The 20,261-nt window shown below is 36.4% G+C and overlaps 1 protein-coding gene across 2 annotated transcripts in view; it reads right to left on the reverse strand.

Moving 5' to 3' along the window:
• Positions 1-606: 606 nt before the first annotated feature.
• Positions 607-20,261, reverse strand: part of ARL15 (ADP ribosylation factor like GTPase 15) — a 226,424-nt gene continuing 206,769 nt past the window's right edge. For both annotated transcript variants that reach the window (XM_066181145.1, XM_066181144.1), the window contains one exon: positions 607-4,444. In XM_066181145.1, the coding sequence (XP_066037242.1) occupies positions 4,292-4,444 (153 nt within the window). In that variant the 3' untranslated portion in view covers positions 607-4,291. The remainder of the gene's footprint in view (positions 4,445-20,261) is intronic.

The raw sequence follows: 20,261 nt of genomic DNA on the forward strand, positions 1-20,261 counted from the left end.
CTTTTCATTCCTAGTCTTGGTTAAGTAGCAGATTTAAAAAACAGTGACATGAAAAAAGCATACCTCAGTAACTGCATTAGCACCTCCAGTCTGGTTTAGAAGTGGTGTTCTTTCATCAGCTGTTACAACTTGCATTGTGAGAGCACCTTCTACTCAAACAGTGTTAGATAGGATAACACTGAGTTGTTTCAGAAAGCTGTTTTTCCCAGAAAACATTCCTTTGCTCAGGTCCTGGAACTTCTGTTTTGTATACATACTTTGCCACATCATTTATTTAAAAAGAATTTCCAGTCACATAAACATGTCCCACAGTTAAATATTATGGAATAATTGTGTAGAGATTATTCCAATCTGTTTCACCAATAAACCTGCAATATCTTTCAGATACACTTCCAGAAGAACAACATCTTGCTGTGGAAAGAAATCAGCTGATTTCTGGAAGTTTCTATTTCATACGTATGTATGTGAATGTGCAACTATGTATGATGTGCCAATGATTATACAGTAGTATTTGTTTTCACTTACGAGTAAATTATTTATCTTGAAGAATCCAAATCAAGGTACTCCCAAACTGGCTACTTACTCAAGAAACAAAAACTTATCAAGTCAATTCTACACAGTGTTTATTTTTTTTTTTTTGATAGTGGAAATCATGTATAAATCACAAACAGTACAAGTTCCCCACATCAGCAGTCGACCACATGATTGGGTCAACTTCTGTGTATAGACACTATTTTTAGTATAAAGTCAAGATAATATGGCAGTTAACTAATACTTTTGACTACAGTAAAGATACAAACTTTTGTAATATAAATTAATTGCCATTACAAAAAGGCAACTGTATTAAGTAATATGGTACAAAAATCTGCAACTTCTATAAATATAATCAAATGCAAGAAGTTAAACGAAATAATACATCACAGATTTTTGTATAACACATTTGAATAGGCAAGCTAAGATACACATGGAGCATTATACAGCAAGAAAGAATATCAAAACCCACTAAGATTTAACTTTTAAGCCATACAAATGCTAGAAGTACAAGTACAGGACACAACATGAAGCAGTTAAGATTTCCAGCTAAGAGTGGGCAGACAAAGAAGCCTTACTGATGAGTTGTAAAGCATTAGGCAGCAGACAGAAGGTTGTCAAAACCAGCTGTTGTTGGATACTGATTGATAATGTTTTCATTCTGACGGCTGAGACACTGCAGACAGCCACAGGTCTGAGAAGAAGCCCAGTGTGGGCGCACACACATACACATACAAAGTAATTTAACAGATGGCTAAAGAGCATTAAAGCACAGTATCTTTTTTTTCTTAAAGACAATGTTCACTCCTTAATGAACTTGCATGGAAAGAAGAGCCTAGTGCCCAAGTTTATTCCATCTAAATGACAAACACATGTGAAAAGAATTAAAACAAACAAACAAAACAACAAAAAAACCACAAAGCAGTTGAGATTGGTTATCTGAATGAAAACTGCATGGTGCTTACATACTCTACCATAGCCAGAGCATTCAACAACACTATAGACAAGGAAGTGTGACATGAGCTGCTACGAACATTTGTTATCCCCTCATAAAAAGGTGAAGTTGTTTATAGACATTAAAAAGGTACACATCCATTAAGTCCATCTACAACACAAAACCACAGAAGTACTACATTCAAAGTAAAGTTAAGTGTTGGTCTTAGCCTTCAGCAGTTATGAGGTATTGTTTCAACCTGTGATGAGGAATGATCACTATATTAGTAAGAAAAAAGCATACTCAAAATAATTCTGAAAATTAAAATCACTGCTTCTGTGCAGTTGACATTTGCCTAAAATAAAATATTGAAGTATCAAAAGGTCCTAGTTTAAGTGGCCATTGGCATACTTCAAAACTACATTATCATGGACTTCTTGGGTCTTTCCATGTTAGTCATATAGCACCTTCAAACAGTGCATAGCTGGGAGATCATGACCAAAAGGTAACTCAGAGCCACTAAAGTTGTCAGACCAGACAAACTCACTGATGGTAGAAATACGTACAGTTCCAAGAATGCAATACAGTTGGGCTTATTTTAATTTCCTGTACCTTTTGGTCCATAACTAAACAAAAGCAGGGTAAAATAGTAAATAATGTTATTTTACACCTTCTAAATAATGGCCAATGAAAAAGCAGTAAAAGCTTGGAATCCCTCATTTTGCCAGCCCAAACTGCTTGTCTTCTCTGGGAAATAATGCTCCTACTCATCCTCCCCACTTACTTTTCATTGTCCCTGAATAAAAGAGAAACTTGGGGACCTTGCAGAAATCTGGGGACTCTGTAGTCTTTAAGCTCATGTCAGCAAAGAGAATTTGGAAATGTAAATTTGATCCAGTTCCTCTTTAAATCCAGAGAAAGGAACCTCCTTAGCCCCCACAAGAGAAACTGATGGGCAGCTGGGTCCTGACTAAAATGTGCAGCGAGAACTGAATCAAAGCAGGGCTCCTCCGTGCTTTAAAATGAGCAATTCCAGTTCTTGGTTGTTTCCAAGAGTATTAGTAGTGAGACGATTGATCTGGCAGGAAAGAGAACATAAAACAAAGCAAGGACATGCCCTTCAGGCTTCCTGACTATTCCATCTCAAAATTAAACAAGGAGTTTACCAGTTTTCCCAGCTTCTTTTTGATAATAGGAAGCAGTTAAAATAGTGGGAGCAATGCAAGAAATTCAAGGAAATTGAAAAATAAACTAACATACCTATGAGAAACATTTTGTTTAACAAAGAGTAAAATTACAATTAGTAGAGAAATGGCTTTTATGAGCCTTTAAAAGCTTTTCTTACTATTTTCTTATCCCCAAATAAACTAGTGAGAAACTATAATAAACTTCAAACAGAAGATAAATGATCAGAGTGGAAAGATATGCTGCTTAAAGCCCCAAAAACAAGGCGTTGTGTGTTTCAAGACAGAGCAGAGTTGATGAGGAACTAATGACACCTCACTCGAGTTTGTGTTTGCAGACACTCATGCACAAGGGTGGCTGAATGCACAAGGCACAGCATTCAAGGCGTGCACCAGTCCAGTGATCTGTATATACCCTGTTGTCACTGTGAACCAGTGGCCTGGCATGCATCTTTAATGGAAAAAATTAGTTTATGAGGTTTTTAAAAATCAATGAAAGGCAGCGAAAATACTGCAAATCCACAATGGGGAAAACACAGAAAGAGGAAAAGTGGACTGTGTTACGCAAACCAAATCAACTTTTTCTAAATGTATTACAAATGTTGTTTCCAATGACTACTTTTTTGTCTCCTAAGTAACACTTAGCCCAGAGGAAGTTTGAAAGAACAAGATATAATCCCCCTGAAAAGAGAAGCTTATAGGACAAACACTGGAAGACCCTTAATTATGGGATGGATGCCTTGGCAATGTTACAATAACAGGAACATAGTCATCTGTGAATGAGTGATAAAAGAAGTATTTAAAATCACTTACACTTCTAACTAGTAGTTAAGCCTCCACAGATGAACTAACAGATATTTGCCCTGCTTTTCTTATGGAAAACTACTTTCAATGAAAATTATTACTTTATCCAACTTCTGTATATTTCTAAAATCTTTCATATACTTCTAAAAATCTTTTTATTTAGATCACCTGTTTATGTCAGCTATTTTCTCCAGGTACTGTTATTTGTGCACATCTGTTTGTCAATTTACTTTTTAGCAAACTTCCAGGAAAATACCATACTGCCTCTGGCAGGGTTGTGCAGTGACTTTAGAAGAGACTCAACTACTTTGTTGAGTCAACTACCTCAACTGTGTTTTCACTTAGTAAAACCTCAGGAATAACCTTTGCATTAACATGAAATTGCTTGCCTTTCAGGTATCCTATTAAGGTTCTCAGTGGCTGTGCTTTTCCATAATGTGAGGTCAATAAACTATCTAAATTAGATTCATAAATTCTTTAGACAACAGTTATTTTTTAAAAATTCAAGGTAATACGTGGAATTCCTCCTTTATGGACTACGCTGTTTTTGAGAGTGTAAAATATTCTACCAAGGATGATCGTGATGCGAGAAAGAAACATGCAGTGTGCAGATATAGTGGTAAACAAAGAGGAACTTCCTACTTCAGTAGTGTAGACAACTTTACTGGAAATAGCTGTGTACCTGATTCACAGAACATTTATTTTAACCAAAGGACAGTCTGCATTAACTCTGTATGAACAACATATCACAGCTCAGCCTTGATATGATACTGTAATTAGGCTGTGAGAGAGTGAGCAGGTACAGCGATGCGTGGGAACCTCTTCTTTCTCTTGGCTTTCACATTCTTGAAGATTCGAAGTCTCTCTCTTCTAGCAAGTTTATTAGAAGGGAGAAGCTGTCTTTTACTGCCTCCATATCATCCAAGGAGCAGGGTTTAAGAATCCAACGCTTTCCACGTGCAAGTGGCTCAAGTTCAAAATATTTTTTTATCTATTAAGAAAAAAAAAGATAAACCAATGTATTATACTATGATGACTCTCTGTCTCTCATCTAAGAAACCAAACCCAACCAAACCAAACAAAAACACGTAAAAAAATCAGGATACTCATTTTTAGAATCTTACCCACAGTTGCTCTTATAGTACAGGTTATACGACATGACCTGAAAGAGTTTTTGTTAGGGATGAGTGACCTGCTTGGAAGCTACCATTCTACCCATACATTTAACAGCATGGGAGGTCTGAGGAAGAATTGTACCAGCTTGAGGCAAACAGCAAAGCACATGAAATAAGTACTCAAAAACATATCCAAAACAGTGAAAGTAAATAAGAAATTTTAGGTTGTGTTTGTATTTCAATGTTAAATTTATATGTTTCATTATACTCTTATTGGTAAACACTTAAGATATAGAATTTGTCACCATATTACTGTAACTTCACAAATTAAACATAAAAAACGTACAGATCCTAAATATTCCAGTCAAATGTGAGCTATATCACAGCATCTCCTTGTGACCAAGAAAATCCTATGAAAATAAAAATTCTTCCAGAATTACTTAGTTTTTCTAAAATTAAACATAGAAGACTAACACACTAATGCTAGTAGGATAGTAATAAGTATTATACACGAAACATGATGCAGTTTCTTAGAAACACCAACCACTGCTGACATTGCAACAACTGTCAAGGCATAAATGCAGACCCAGGAAGAATGAGAAAGGAAAGATTTTAATTTAGTAGTATACTCCAATCACTTTTCAAAATAGAAAGTACAATATCAAAACTTGTTTTTGATGTCTCTTGGAAGAGAACAGTAGCCTGCAGGTTATACTTGTCCACAACAGACTTCTAGTTTTTACATCCAAAACTATATGCCTCAGTTCTTGATACTGTCCATGTATCAACAGAAATACCTAGTCTTGATTTAGTTTTCACATTCTTGTTCATTGTAATTATTGCCAAATACTCTTAATTTTCTTTTAGCACAATCTGCGCCATAAATATGCAGCACAATTACCGGAACAGTTAGTCACAACATGGCAGGCAATAGAGGCCCTAGACAAGCAACTGGAGCCACGCTGTGTAAGGCTCCATGTGCAGAAGAAATAAAAAGAGGAAAGGGGGGAAAAAAAGGCTTTCAAAGTCCATACAAACTGCAACATCTCTGTGTAGCTCTTACAGTGTCTACTGATAAGTAAACAACATTTTTGTTTATTTATTAATGTATTCTAATAGAAGAAATCCAGTTGAGTTGTATCAACTCACATAATTCAGAATTCAACCATGATAATGTGTCAAGCAGGCTTTCTTATTTTGTAGAAAGGAATTTCAAGCAGAACATTTAGCAACAAATATCAGGGGAAAAAAAATGGTGGTTTTGAGATGCGAACTTCAGCATACCCAGAAATGACACTGTGAAAAAATTTAAATCTCTTTTCATCAAAGTAGAATTGTACCAATAACATTTGAAAATGCAGTTTGGTACTTGACATTTACTTCCCCTCAAACAAATTTCAGAAAACATACAAGCTGAAATAAATGGGGCTTTAACAAACCAGTATTTTAATATCAACATACCTACTTTTTAGCATTGTTATCTCAGTGCCACACCAGTATCTCATATGCTAGCACAATTATATGTCATAAAACCCAAAATACTAACATCTATAAGGGATGTATTGCAGCTTTTCCAGCAACTTGAATTTAATAGGCTGACTTAATAGACTGAGTTAATGGCACTGATCACGGTATTGGAAAAGCAGAGTAAGGAAGCTCTATTGCCTGTTTCACCAGCAGCCCCCTTGACTGTCACACGAGGGGAGGAAGTAAAAGCTGCACAGAAGGATAAAAAAGCAAGGTGTCAGTGCAGCTAGTGGATAGAGCTGCCCGCTGGTGTTAAGCTGACAAATATGGCTGAGTAATCCAAGATGTTTCAGACCCACAACCCAAGGATGTCCACCACACCCCCTCTACTGGAAGACTATTGCCATCAGACCCTGGAGCTCACTGAAGTCAGTTCACAATCTTCTTTACACAGCCTTTTGAATCAGGGCTATGCCACATAAAGGAAGGTTATTACACTGTAAGGAGAGCACTTGGGTTTTAAAGTACAAACACATGCTCAAGGAAACTATGGCAGTAAGCAGACTAGCACTGAGTCTTGCGCATTTGTGGGCAAATACAACACAAGTTACCAAGGTAGCCTCTTAGCCAAGAGAAACTCAATGCCTTTAAGCTATACTTCAGTGATTGCAGATGTCAACAGCATCAACTGATTTAGTGAAACAAATTTTGCAGATAAATTATTTGGATACACAAAGTTGATCAATTTTTCTTTTTCTATCTGTGTAATCAAAATGTTACTAAATTAGTGATGTGCTGTCATCATTTTCCACACTAAGGAACAGTTCAGAATATCTTCATTAATAGGTCCTAGATGAATGCTGAAATGAAAGTGTTAGGTGGTTGTTTTTAAAATGTGAGGGTTCAATACTGGCATGAAAGCATAGCTGCTTATATTCACAATTAAGAGCTATTTCATTCATACCTTCTGCAGAAAAAAAAAGATTTTCTAGATGACTCCTGTTTAATACAAATCTAGAAAAATAACACTAATTGGCTTAAAAATAATAACTAACTAAATCAGAAGTAGCACAGAAGTGATTTTTCACAACCCAAGGGACACTTTGTGGTTTGTTACTATATTTCCTCATTTAAACTTCACACCACAATGGAGTTTGCTAAACCTCAAGGTTTTGCAAGTGGGCTCTCTGGACTTTGAAACTTCCAGAAAGAAGTTTGCAGACACAAATATTTTCCAATTTACTATAATTTCTCCTCCATTTAACTCAGAAGAAGTCGTTCTGTTTTAAAAGCAAGTACTTTCTTTAGACTTGAAAAAAGAAACATTTTTTTATATGCAACAGATGAAACATGAAAAGATTGACACAATCAGATGCCCAATTCTTTTTATACAGTTGAGTTTTCCACTGGAATGCACTCAACTCTCCATCTATGTTCATTTCTGCAGTTCCTTTCTGCCCCACTGATCATCATCCACACTCATTCCCTTCAGATTTCCTAAGAGGATGTACACTGATCACCAAAGTATCCAAAGAAAACTGAAATTCACTGAATACTCACACACCTAGGTAGCTCTTGAATAATCAGCAGTTACTATTTTACAGCTCCCTTCAATCACAGTAACACAAAGGGGTGAATTCCTAAGAGAAGCTCTTCTGTCTTCCCCTCTGCACAGACAGAGAAGTTACAGAACAGTAACAGAAGTAACAGAAGATAGTTCTGCCTGTTCATGGATGCTGAAGTGAAATATAAAGACTCAAACACGCTTCAGAAGTCTGACACATTGGATGCACATTTACATACTGGCTTTGCATTTTCAAGAGTTTACTTTGAGATTATTAAATTTTTAAGATACAATCATAGAAGAAAATACAACCAATTAAATCTAATATAAAGATTTCTTTACTAATTTTTACAGGATCTCAGTGTATGTCTTGACTCCACATGGGGGCCTTGTTTTGTAGAGAACCTGACATTGTATTTACGTCACATACTGAAGTCAATAAAATCCAACAATACACGTTTGCAATTCCCACTCTTCCCACATTCCACCTTCTAAGTCCTATTCTACTGGCACAATACACTAAACATATGGTTATCGAATGTTGCTTAACCTACGTGCTAGAAAAGGACACAATAAAAAGGATCAGTGCCCAGAACCTCAGCTGGTGTAAATTATCATAGCAGTGTGGAACTGATGTTACTAAATTGATAAATGCAAGCTGAGTAACCAGGCCCTGCTGAAAGCTTTTCTATGTTCTATTACTGAACCTCATCATCTAGTCAGTTCACCACCCATGTGAACATAAGATCTATAGGAAAACTTAGATGTTTTAATATATGAGAAGAGTAATCTCTATTATTCAACATAAAAAAAGCTGGTTGAAAGCATTATTTTTCATTCAGATTCAAAATTATACTACCAAATTTCATCAACACAGAAAAGCTTCCAGCCCACTGTGACTAATCTGTTGTAAACAAATACAGAATTCAGATAGTCACTTTACATTACCAGGCTGGTAAATGGAGAACTTAATGAATAAAATATTTTTCATTCACTGCTGTTTTATTGAAAAATTTCACTGGGACAAAAAATAACTGTAACAAAACATGTATTTCATATCCAGTCAAAGGCTGCCTGGCCTTGTCCATGTCCCCACAAGATTAAAATTTTTGAAAGACTTTTACAGGATTTACCAAGTATTACTGCAAAAGGGTGACTGATGAAGGTATGAAGAAAACTAAAACAATCTAATTTGCTGAACCTATGTATTAACCACAAGACATGGTTCATTGATCCATTCCAAAACTGCATGGACAAGAAACAAAATAATAATGGGAGATTGGAGTAGCCCATATCAACACTGGGAAAGTTTCACTGAGCTGTGATGCTGATAATATCTTTTCAGACATCATAAAAATCTGCTTTTTGGAGCCACCATTTAGAAGATGCAGGAGAGAGAGGAAATTTTGCTTGCTGGCTCTATGAACAACAGACAAGCTGCTGTAACAATTCTTGTGCAAATTCAATATATTTGGAAAAGAGAAAAAGCCAAGAGTACTTTACATAGCATTAAGTTTTAAAAACGGAAACTACATAAAATTTGGAACTTACAGAAAATTAACTGTGCAGCTAAAAAAGTGAAATGCTTGCAGGTGGCACAGAAAAAAAATACCATAATTAGAGGCTCAGAGTATATTTATACTGCTTCAGAAGACTTTAAAATAAACAAAAAAAAAAAAAAGCTTTCACCAATTGCAGTAAGGAAAGGGATGGTATTAGAGGTAAAAGAAGTCATGTCTAAAAAAAGAATAGAGAAAACAAAAGAAAGGAAATTCTGGCAAACTAAATAGAAACCACAAATGTTGACCTACTAACCATAGAGAAAAACTCATTACTTAAATCACCACTGATGCTAAAAAGTAAATTGAAATCCACTCTAGCTTATCTTGGTGTGCTCGACTGCAAACTGCACTGCCTTCTGAGCTGCTACATGTATTTTTCTGCTGGTTCTTTTCTGAATACAGTGATTTATAGGATTGTGTGGAGTGGACTGATAGTCACTTAATCTTAAATCAGCTAGTTCAATCCAGTGTCATACAGGAGTTAACATGTCTATGCTTTTCCTGAAAAATCTGCTAGAAAGCTCCTTATCTGACAGTCCACTTGGCTAAAAAGGACCTCCTGTATGACCAGAGCAGCTGTAATGTGCACAACTGTCAGCCAAAGTTTTGCAATATTTTTTCATCCTACAGAGACACTTCCCTTCTCTTGAAAACATACTTCATGTATGCATGCTCATTTGCTTCTTCTTAACAGTGATCTCATCCTTGTCTAGAGGGATCTTTGTAATGCACCTATGCATCATAAGCACTCCTCCTAAAGCACCTGTACCTCATGTTTATTGATTCCATATGCACTACCCCTTACACAACAGGGAGTGGAATGAAAGTGCCTCAGCTGATGAGAAGGGATGGTGATGTGCTGTGGTCTGGAGCAAACTATGCACAGGGCTACTCCCAGGAATGCCAGCTGAGGTCCAACAACATTATCAGCCTCAGAAATGCTTTTATATTCTAGCTCTTTGAGGATACATATCTCACTGCTCACCGACTTTAATGTGCCAAGGAATCCAAAGTCTGTATGTACAAAGTTAAAAATTTGCAATGAGCCCATTAAGTACATAGTATGATAATCAGATTTATGCAATTAAGCTGCCCTTTTTTTAACTTCAAAATATAACCTGCTGAAGTAAAATCAAAATAAAAATCAAGTCTTCTTCAACATTTCTGTGTGATAGCAGGGTAAGCAGCTTCTCAAGAAAAGACTACAAAACCATCAGAGGCCTTTTAGTACATCTCACAAGTAGTGGTGAATGCTTTACAAAGTGGTATTTCTAGTTCATACAGGTTTCCTTTTTTGGTTTTTTTTTTTAGATTTTGCCTTTTATAAAAGACTACCTGAAACACATCCAACTGAGCTTTGTACTTAGCTTTGTAAGAGAGCCGGATGATATTTTTGGCTTCTAAGTCTTTACAAAGAGGAATACAGTCACTTAAAGTAATGTATACAGTGCTTTGTGCACATTTCCATCCTTGTTATCTCCAGTGGCCACAAATCACAACACTTTCCAGATTGCAAGTGATAGCTGAAAGAAATGTATTTTAAAGAAGACAACTAACTATTCAGAATGAAGAAATAGGATGCCTGACAAATCAGCATAGCCACACTATTCCAGAGAGCACAGAGTAATGGCAAATGCAAGCATGAGACAAGAAAAAGGGGAGTTAGCTAAAGAGCTGGAAGGTTTTTAAAATTGAAAAGCTGGGATGTTTTGTTTTTACAGATAGACAGTGTCATGTTACAATGGGTCTGGACAAATAAGATGGATGAGAACTTTGCAGAGGTTGCTTTAGTACCACTGAGATTTGTATGTGGATGGAAGCAAACACAGGCTTTGAGAAGCTACTAGGATCCATCAACTCTTTGCACACACCCTTTGTGTTACCACACAACAGTTTACTACAGTGCATTAGATTTTTCTGTTAGATTCTGTTATTTCGTACAAAAGAAATAGTAAATCCTATGTAGCTGCCAAAAACATACACCTGTATTTTGCCTTCCATGTCTTTTTCACCCAGGAAATTCCTTTCATATAAGTACATGCTTTTCTTACAACTGGAAGAAATAGAAATAATACAAGAAGAGCAGCAGCATACCTATATAGAGAAAAACAGACTTCCAGATCAAGGCTCATATAACCACATAACCAGAAAACCAAGACAAGGGCTCAAAATTACCCAACCCTAGAGTGAGAGAAACAGCATCTTAAGTGATAAGGGAAACAACAGGGACAGAGAAGAGGATACTGTACAAAAATACATGCAATGAAAGCATGGTAAAATATTTTTCTTTAACACCACTTTAATTCTTTATTTTACTTCAAAGAATTACTCAGAAGTGAAAATCAAACATCACTTTAAGTTACTGCTCCTTTTGCTTTCTCTCTTACCCACTCTTTTACTAAGTACTTTGGGTTGCCACAGATACTGTCTGACAGTTACACACTTACAAGTAAAATGATAGAATATAAAATCCTAAGGAGTAACGCTGAAAATTAGCCCTGGTTAAAGATAGCTATTTAGAGGACATCTAAAATTGACATATCTTTTTTCCTCCACAGAGAGCACAGGCACAAAAATGCCACTTTACTGTATATAAGGACAATTTTCTCTTTTAGTGTTTTCTCAGCACATCATAGTATATTCTTAAGCTGTGCCGAAAATGACTGATTGAATATAAGATCAATTTAAACTTAGAATAACTCATTTAAATTACTATTGTTGCCCTAATCTGGTAACAAAAAAACATAGAATGGGACATATCCAAAGATAATTTTACAGGAAATCTACTGAAAGATTTCACTATACCACCAGTCATCTCCTCTCTACTGTCTCTCACTTGGGTTTGTTTTTGCTATAACTTCAGTTAAATAACTTAAGGAATACAAATAACTAATAGAGACACAACATTCAAGACCTTTAGGAAACATCTTTCAGAGACTTACAGAGTTTTTGTGGCATCTTTTTTTTTTAAATAGACTGCTCATGGTTTCACGAGTAGGTACTCATGGTTTACTTCAGAATATAAGACTATTGACAGAGTACATTGATTTCAGTAGCAAAACATGCTAGTTCTATCTACAGATTGTGGTTTGAACTAGGAACAAAATCTGAGACACAAGTACACAAGTGCTGAGATTTTACCCTCCCCAACCCAAAAAAGTTTACTTTCAAGATTGAACATCAAAATAACCTTTAGAATAATGAGAAGTCCAAAGATCAATCCTTATTAAGACATCCTTTCTGCAAATAGCATGTTTTCTGTTCAGATAACCGTTAAACAGTATTTTCTGGAGAAATACATGTGTGATGATTCATCTGCATTTGCCTGAACATGCACATAAATCTAGCACTTGAACAAATAACATCTGTATACTGTGCCCACGTCTGCAAAGCACCAAAACACTGTATGGACATGTACCCTTGTATCAGCAGCAAAGAACAGGATTTCTAAGGGTTTTGTGGTTGGCTCCCCACATTCACAGTGTTGACACTTTTCCAAGTTAACAGTCAGACTGAGCACAAAAGCAAAGCCACTCAGCAGCAGCTGTGGCTCTGTGAGGTGTGAGCTCCCACAAGCAGACACAGACAGTAGCTGTGCCTATCTGACTTGCTCCTTACCAGGTACAGAGCACAGCACACTAATATAGGATGGTTCCAACCTCCCTTCAGCCCTTTTGCCAGTGGGAGAATTATTTGTTATACAAAGTCTGCATAGAGGCAATGGAAGCCATAAACCAACTGCAATTAACCATTTCTTGCTCAAAAGCAGAAACTGTGCAAAAAATCAATTTGAAAATGTTAACATAAAATACTTGTTAAGTACAAAGTACAGAATCACAGAATCACTAGTTCGGAAGAGACCTTCAAGATTATCGAGTCCAACCCGTGCCCTAACACCTCAACTAAACCATGCACTGAGTGCCACATCCAATCTTTTTTTAGCACATCCAGGGATGGTAACTCCTCCCTGGACAGACAATTCCAGCACTTTATCACCCTTTCTGTAAGAAAATTTTTCCTAATACCCAACCTATATTTCCTTGGCACAGCTTAAGACTGTGTCCTCTCGTTCTGTCAGTTGCTGCCTGGAGAAAGAGACCAACCTTTCAGGGACCTGTACACCTCTGAGTCTCCTTTTCTCCAGGCTAAACAACCCCAGCTTCCTCAGCTGTTCCTCACAGGGTTTGTGTTCCAAGCCCCTCACCAGCCTCGTTGCCTCCTCTGGACATGCTCAAGCGTCTCAACATCCTTCCTAAACAGAGGGGCCAGACCTGGACACAGTGCTCCAGAGCACTGAGTACAAAATTGTTCCCAGAGACGAAAGCCACTGCCAGGTTCAGTTCCTGGCTGTCAGAATGCCACAGACTCTGTCACCCTCCCAGCTTCTCCAGCACCAGAAACTTCTGTGGGACCTCTTTCTGAAGATTTCTTTCTCCCCTGCGGTTAAAGGAGGCAAGTCTGTATTTTGTGTTTTCTTCTCTGAGAAGACTAATGCCTCCAAACTCACAGCAAACCACCACTTAGAACTACTACTCCAGACAGCTCCAGACTCAACTATTCCTTGATACTGTTTAACTTTCTACCTAAAATTACGGCTGAAGCCCTCCAGGCTCTCTGACCAGGGCTTGCTTGAGTAAGGCCCCTCACTGCCTTCAGTTTTCTTCATAAAGCACAAGGATATCAAAAGGAAAATTACACAGCCCAATTCAGATACAGTTCTGTACACAGGAGAACATCCATGTCCAAAACAAATCTGCCACTAACCCTAAAATGATTAGAAATGCACAAGCAATCACAAATAATGGAAAAAAAAAAAAAAAAAAAAAAAAAAAAAAAAAAAAAAAAAAGTGAGTACTTGTTTTAAGTATGTTTATGTTTTAAGTCAAGTAAATGGGAAGTAATATTAGCAAACTAATGCAGAGATTTGCAGCAGCAGTGCTGGAAAAGACATGGATGACCAGATGGATTTGGAGAAGATGAGTGAATACAAGGAGATGCTGAAGTATATTGTTCTTTTGACTCTTGAACTTAAAGGTAAAGGGCTAGAATTTTTCTGTTTCTTAAGTGCCAGAGGTATTCCTTCCATTACCATAGGTTGCAGCAGGGAATTCTACATTACCAGAAAGTCTTTTAGTAAAAAAAATTCCATGGGAAAAGATAAGAGAATGAGTAATGCATATTTTTCTCTTACTGCATCAAGATATCACTTTCCTACATTATACTGATCCACACTTCAAGGAAAGAGATTAAATAATAGGCAGTTGATCAAGAGCTGCACACACAAGAAAGAAGAGAGATACATAGATATCTCAGGAAGGATATCAACCTTTACATAAAAAAATCCAAATCAGCCTCAAAGTACCATAAAATGGCTTGGGTTGGAAGAAACCTTAAAGATCATCCTATTCCAACCCCAGTGCCATGGGCTGAGACATCTTCCATCAGACCAGGTTGCTCAAAGTCCCATCCCACCTTGGACACCTCTGGGGATGGGGCATCCACTGCTTCTCTGGGCAACCTGTTCAAACATTTAACTCCCCCACAGTAAAACATTTCTTCTCAATATCTAATCTAAACCTGTTCTCTTTCACTTGAAAGCCATTCTCCCTGGTCCTATTACCACATGCCCTTATGAAATGTCCCTCTCATCTCTACAAAGAATGGTCAAACTCTGACTGACAGCATTTGTAAAATTTATGGTCTCCTTAAAGGAGAGCTACTGAAAATAATATTGAAGGAGCTTAAAACAGGTTTTGTAATAAAACTATTGCTACTTTAAATGAATTAAGGCTTTTCTTTGTACATGCCAACTGTGGAATACCTTTAAAGTCACTGAAAAGCCAGATTATTTCTGAAGAAAAGCACCTGGAGGCAGGTGTTATGTCCTAGTAATGCCCCAGTTATAATGACTGCACCAATGAGAAAAAAAAAAAAAAAAAAAAAAAGCAGATACCTGTCAAGTGATTCTAGCAGAAAGGGAAACCTGGCTGTTGCAAGCTGACAGACAGCTTCTTCCCTCTACTGTTGGATGTGACAGTTTTACCAACAGGCCCCAGGGTTACACCTGGGGTAAGCACTGCACTGAAAATGAAATCAAATACAGCAAATATATAGCTGACACTAACTTTTTATGATAATAAGATTAATATCAGTTGACTAAAATATCTTAAGCCAACAGATTTTTCTAAGCATTCTCCACTCACCTTAGAGAACAACCTATCTATTCAAAATCTAATAGAGGCAAATTCACCACTTTAAATTTTGAGTGTTCAGCTTAAGTCAGAAATTTGGACATCTGCAATTGCTATTTGAGTTTACTTTGCACTAGAAATCATCATAGGCTGTGTTTGCTGACCACTACTGACAAAAGCTAAAAGGTTATAACCACTAGCTTTTACAGAACATACTCAAAATTTTTACCATTTTGCCACTTCTTGATAATGAACTATTATATATGTCTACAGCTGAAAAGACCTTAACTAAATACTCCTTACCAAGCCAGGAAAAGTTCTGTACATTGAAGCTAACAAGTTTAAGTTTCAAGCTCACATATGAGAAACAACCAATTATCCTGTCTGAAACACAGGCTTGTAAAACTTTCAGTTACTTATAAAATGGTCTGCTACACACGAGTAAGATGTTTAAATGAGTTGTTTGACTAGATGCATTCACCATGAAATTGATTCTTTCAAAGCATTATTTTCAAACTTGAAACAAGTTGACTGTGTAAACTGAAAATGGGAAAAAACCTGGCATTATACAGCGTAGGTTGCAGTATGAGTTTAGTATTTTATGAGGTCGAGGGTTACTTGAATGAGAAACGCATCAAGAAAAAATCGCCCTTTGTGAGGCAGTAATTGAAAGGTTTAATATGATTAACTATTCTACTATTTCTATGCCAAGATGTGTAGTATATTATCGATATCTTGTAATATCACCATTGCCTGTGCAACTCGAAAGTATTACAAAGGCAATAAAACAACAAATAGAACATCTTTCAACCATAAACATCAAAAATTAATCTGAGTTGTGATTTTTCTATAGTCTGAATGTAGCACTATATCACAGCTTTTTTCTTGGCACTTCCACTTAGATTTAGTATTACTATCCTGTTATGCCTATTATTCAGCAGGTGGCATGAGCAGGGGATAACCACCGACAGGTTACTAAATATTCTTCAATCTCCAGCTCAGAGACACAGTTTTCAGCTTTACAGTGGTCCAGACTTCAAAGAAAAAGAAACCATTGCAAGAAGGTCATGGATTTAAATATATATACTAAAAAACCACACAGCCAAAAATATGTTCTTCAATAACATTTTAGATTTGAATGTTTAGTATAGTCCTAGATAAACAGACAGAGCGATCATGTGAGTTTTATTGAAAAGATTAGAAATTGCAAACTAATGTTTTACGTTTCCTTCCATAACTGGAAAATTGTTCAGCTTTTTTATAGTGGATCAGTGTAATAATGGTATGATGCTAATAGTTCAGATGCTTTAGTGACTTGATAACAAGAAAGATCTACTTGGTAAAGAGCTAGATTTTGAAATATTAATAATGTAATGTTTCTAACTGTCCTCTCACTAAAGAAATTACCTCCTTACAAGATGAAGTACTTTCAACAATTTTTAAAAAAACTAACATTACAAAGTTTCTTACACATTGCTCCAGAAAAACAGGAAAAGATGCTATGCTGCCTACAGCAAAACTGTTTTGCAGATGGATCAAATTCTCAAGACTTCAAATAAATAAGTATTTGCACATTGTACAGCAATTTACTGAACATGCAGTGAAGAGTGTCACCAGCCCCACTGTTTTATAAGACCAGTTGTAGACAGATTAATAGAAGGGACAGTGTCATCATCATGTCAGTCAGACCACAGGCAGTGCAGCAGGAATTGCAGAGGGTAAGTAGAGATCAGCCATATAAAATGGCTTTAGATGACGTACAAGCAAGAAAACATCCTGCTTCTAAAGATGTCTAATCCGTGACAGCAGAAATGACTTCATATTAAAAAAATTCCAGTCCAGCTGGTAGTGTATCAGCCTGATGTTTGCCAGCTAGAAAGCACAAATCTGCAAAAGGACTTGACAACATATGAAGAAAAGTATACCGAAAAGTGAACAATGCTTAGAAAAATCAAGACTGAACAGTGACATCTGTCACAGAAAACAAAAAATATTTCCTTTGTTTCCTTGACAAGAGCTTAAATGTATTAACAGGATCTATCAGTAAAAAGAAGGTATAAATTCAATCACCTGGGTTTAGATTAAAAACAAGCGTGGACAAACACAGTACAACTGGATCCTATTAAAAAAATCCACTGGCCAGTGGTCTGATGAGATCTTCAGCCATTCTTGTGGGAGAGGAGAGATAAATTCTGCTCATTTTATACAAAACATATGCAAGACCATAATGCTTCTAGTAGGATTTGAATACTCCATTTTTAATTAAAGGTTGACATATCTGACTTCTCTGAATTTTACCAGAACTGTTAAACAAAACACAAAGTTCTTTCCCTTTTAACCTTGTCTGTTTTCATGGATAGAGTATATGAGGACAAAAAGCCAATTAAACTACATTTGAAGTTACACTGTTCTACTAATACAGCCCAGACACTCACAAGGCATATATAAACCAATCCTTTTTCTGTGAACACACTGTCATTTACTTTGCACAATGAATTTTCTAACCTAAAGGGCAAACATGAACAGTTCAATTATTTGCTTTTCAGTATCCACAGTATATGATTGATCAGCTGTTTGGTTTGCCTTCTTCACAGGATGACATTTTAAAGCATGTGAGTAACAAGACAGATAACCCAATAAACAAGAACACTCATGTTTGTGCAAAAACACCCTGAATAACATGCAACTTCTCATTCTCTTTTTTCCTTTCACAAACATTCCCAGAGATTAAGTTTATTATCAGTTATGCAGTTAATTCATGCTTGATACAGCAGTGTAAGAAAGAAAATGGATTGTATTTTAGATATCAACAATACCATAGTCTACAAGCAAGAACATCTTGGCTTGTATCATAAAACAAATCAAAAATGACATTATCATTAAAATGGCTGCATAAAAATGCATAGCTGAAGTAAAAGGAGAAATAAAATATCTTGTTAATGTCCTATCCAATACTCTTATATCTTGTTAAGCTCTTTTAATATCTTGATGGGCCACAAAGAAGTAAAATCCCTTGGTAAAAAAAAGTATTAATAATAGAGTAGTCCATCTACCTATAACCAGTAACAATATGCAAAACACCCAGCACAACAGAAACCCATTTTACAGGAAAAAAAAAAACCCAAATATTTTTGGTCCTACACTTTGATATTAGCACATACTTAGCACTTACACTTTAGAAGACACTGCGACACCACAGTGATATAGACCATGCTCTGTTTGATACAGACAAATCTGGAACATTTTGAACCTAGTTTGTGTTTAAAGCTGTAAACATTAAGAAGGAAACAGCAAGGAGAAAAAATAACAGAGTCATCAAAAAGAAAGACAAAAATAATCCCTTTGCCTACAATTGCTATCATTAATATATTTGCAGCCATGATCTGGGCCACCTTCCCACAGAAGGAAGCTAGTACAAAGAAGTGGAGGTCAAACCTAGAGTGACACGGTTCACTGAATGACCAAACAGAGGTTTACATATTTCCTTTATGGCTGCTGGCACTGGTTTTGGCCTAGAAGCCTCTAATGAACAAAGAGAGCTCTGATCCCTTCTGGAGCCATTCATATGTGATTAAGATCCAACAATACAGCACTTTGATCCACTGAGTTACAGAAAGATTGGATGTTTCCTGAAGAAGTCATTTCGGGTGAAAAGGAAGGAGAAGAAAAGAAGAAAATTTTCCTGATTAGGTCAAACTTACTGAGACAGCACTCTTCTCACATTTGACATTCATTGTACTCTCTTGAGAGTTTTGAAGCTTTGGAAAGATGACAGATGACTGAGGTAAGGAAAAGAGGAGTGAGTGAACTCTGGTATCAGTGTCTCAAACTCAAAGAATAAATTTAACTTCTTGAAGATGGAATAAGATTCATTTTCAAGAGAAGGAAATTGAGTTAGGTAATGCAAGGCATATTGCAACAAAGAAGGACATACAAATATACAATCACTACAGCAAACTGGATGGTATCTATCATAGATGTGTTTGAAAAGCTTGCAGCACCATAGTCAAAATACATGCTTCCTTGTGCTGATATAGCTGAAAATAGCAGGAGATATATGGGTAAGTTTAAAAAAACAAAACAAAACAAAAAAAACCCTCAGAGAATGAACACCTGGTTTCTTTAAAGTAATCTTTCTATCTTGACACCAATATACTTCACATAACCCAAGAGAATTAAAGGCCTGTTTGAAGTTAGAAGAGCATTTTCTTGACACACCATTTGGAGGAGTATTTAGTTTTTTTCAACAGACATAAGTATTAAGCACAGGTGATGGATTCAGATCCGCAGGAATGAACGGAGGCTGGAATGTCTAGACAACCAGGAAAGCATAACACAGGTGTGACAACTCTGCTTGACTATCACATTCCAACATTTTCACTATAAACTAAATAACTTCCATCATCTGTTGATATAAAAGCAGAAGAGGGAAAACATATTTGGCTTTGTCTACTACAAATGTCTACTCCTAATAATTTATTTTGCAAGCTAACTCTCCTGTTCATATTTGGGTTGGATGCTTCTAAGTCCACCAGGGAAATGGCTCAGCTTTCTGGCTATCCAGCACAACAGTTCTTAGTTCAGAAAACACTTCAAGTTATTTGTCACTGGTATAGTCAGTCTGCTCATACTTGAATGCTTTTCATGTGGCTGTCTTACAGGACAACAGGTGATTTTTTGCTCAAAAAGAAAATCTTGATTTTTTAAATTTAAACTCCACTTCTTTAATCTTTTGCCAATGTATGCGTTCTATGATTCCTCATGTACAAGACAAGCAAAACTCATTATCTTTCCCAGATGATTTTAAAAAACCAACAACGTAGAGCTGCACTGACAGCCAACTACTAAAACCAGGAAAGCTGAGGTAAAAACAAAGGAAATCAACAAGGTGGTAACCCTAAAAGTAATT

The sequence above is a fragment of the Chamaea fasciata genome, unplaced genomic scaffold, assembly GCF_029207755.1.
Source record: "Chamaea fasciata isolate MVZ Bird 193981 ecotype frontalis unplaced genomic scaffold, bChaFas1.0.hap1 SCAF_4, whole genome shotgun sequence".
NCBI classification, from domain to species: domain Eukaryota; kingdom Metazoa; phylum Chordata; class Aves; order Passeriformes; family Sylviidae; genus Chamaea; species Chamaea fasciata.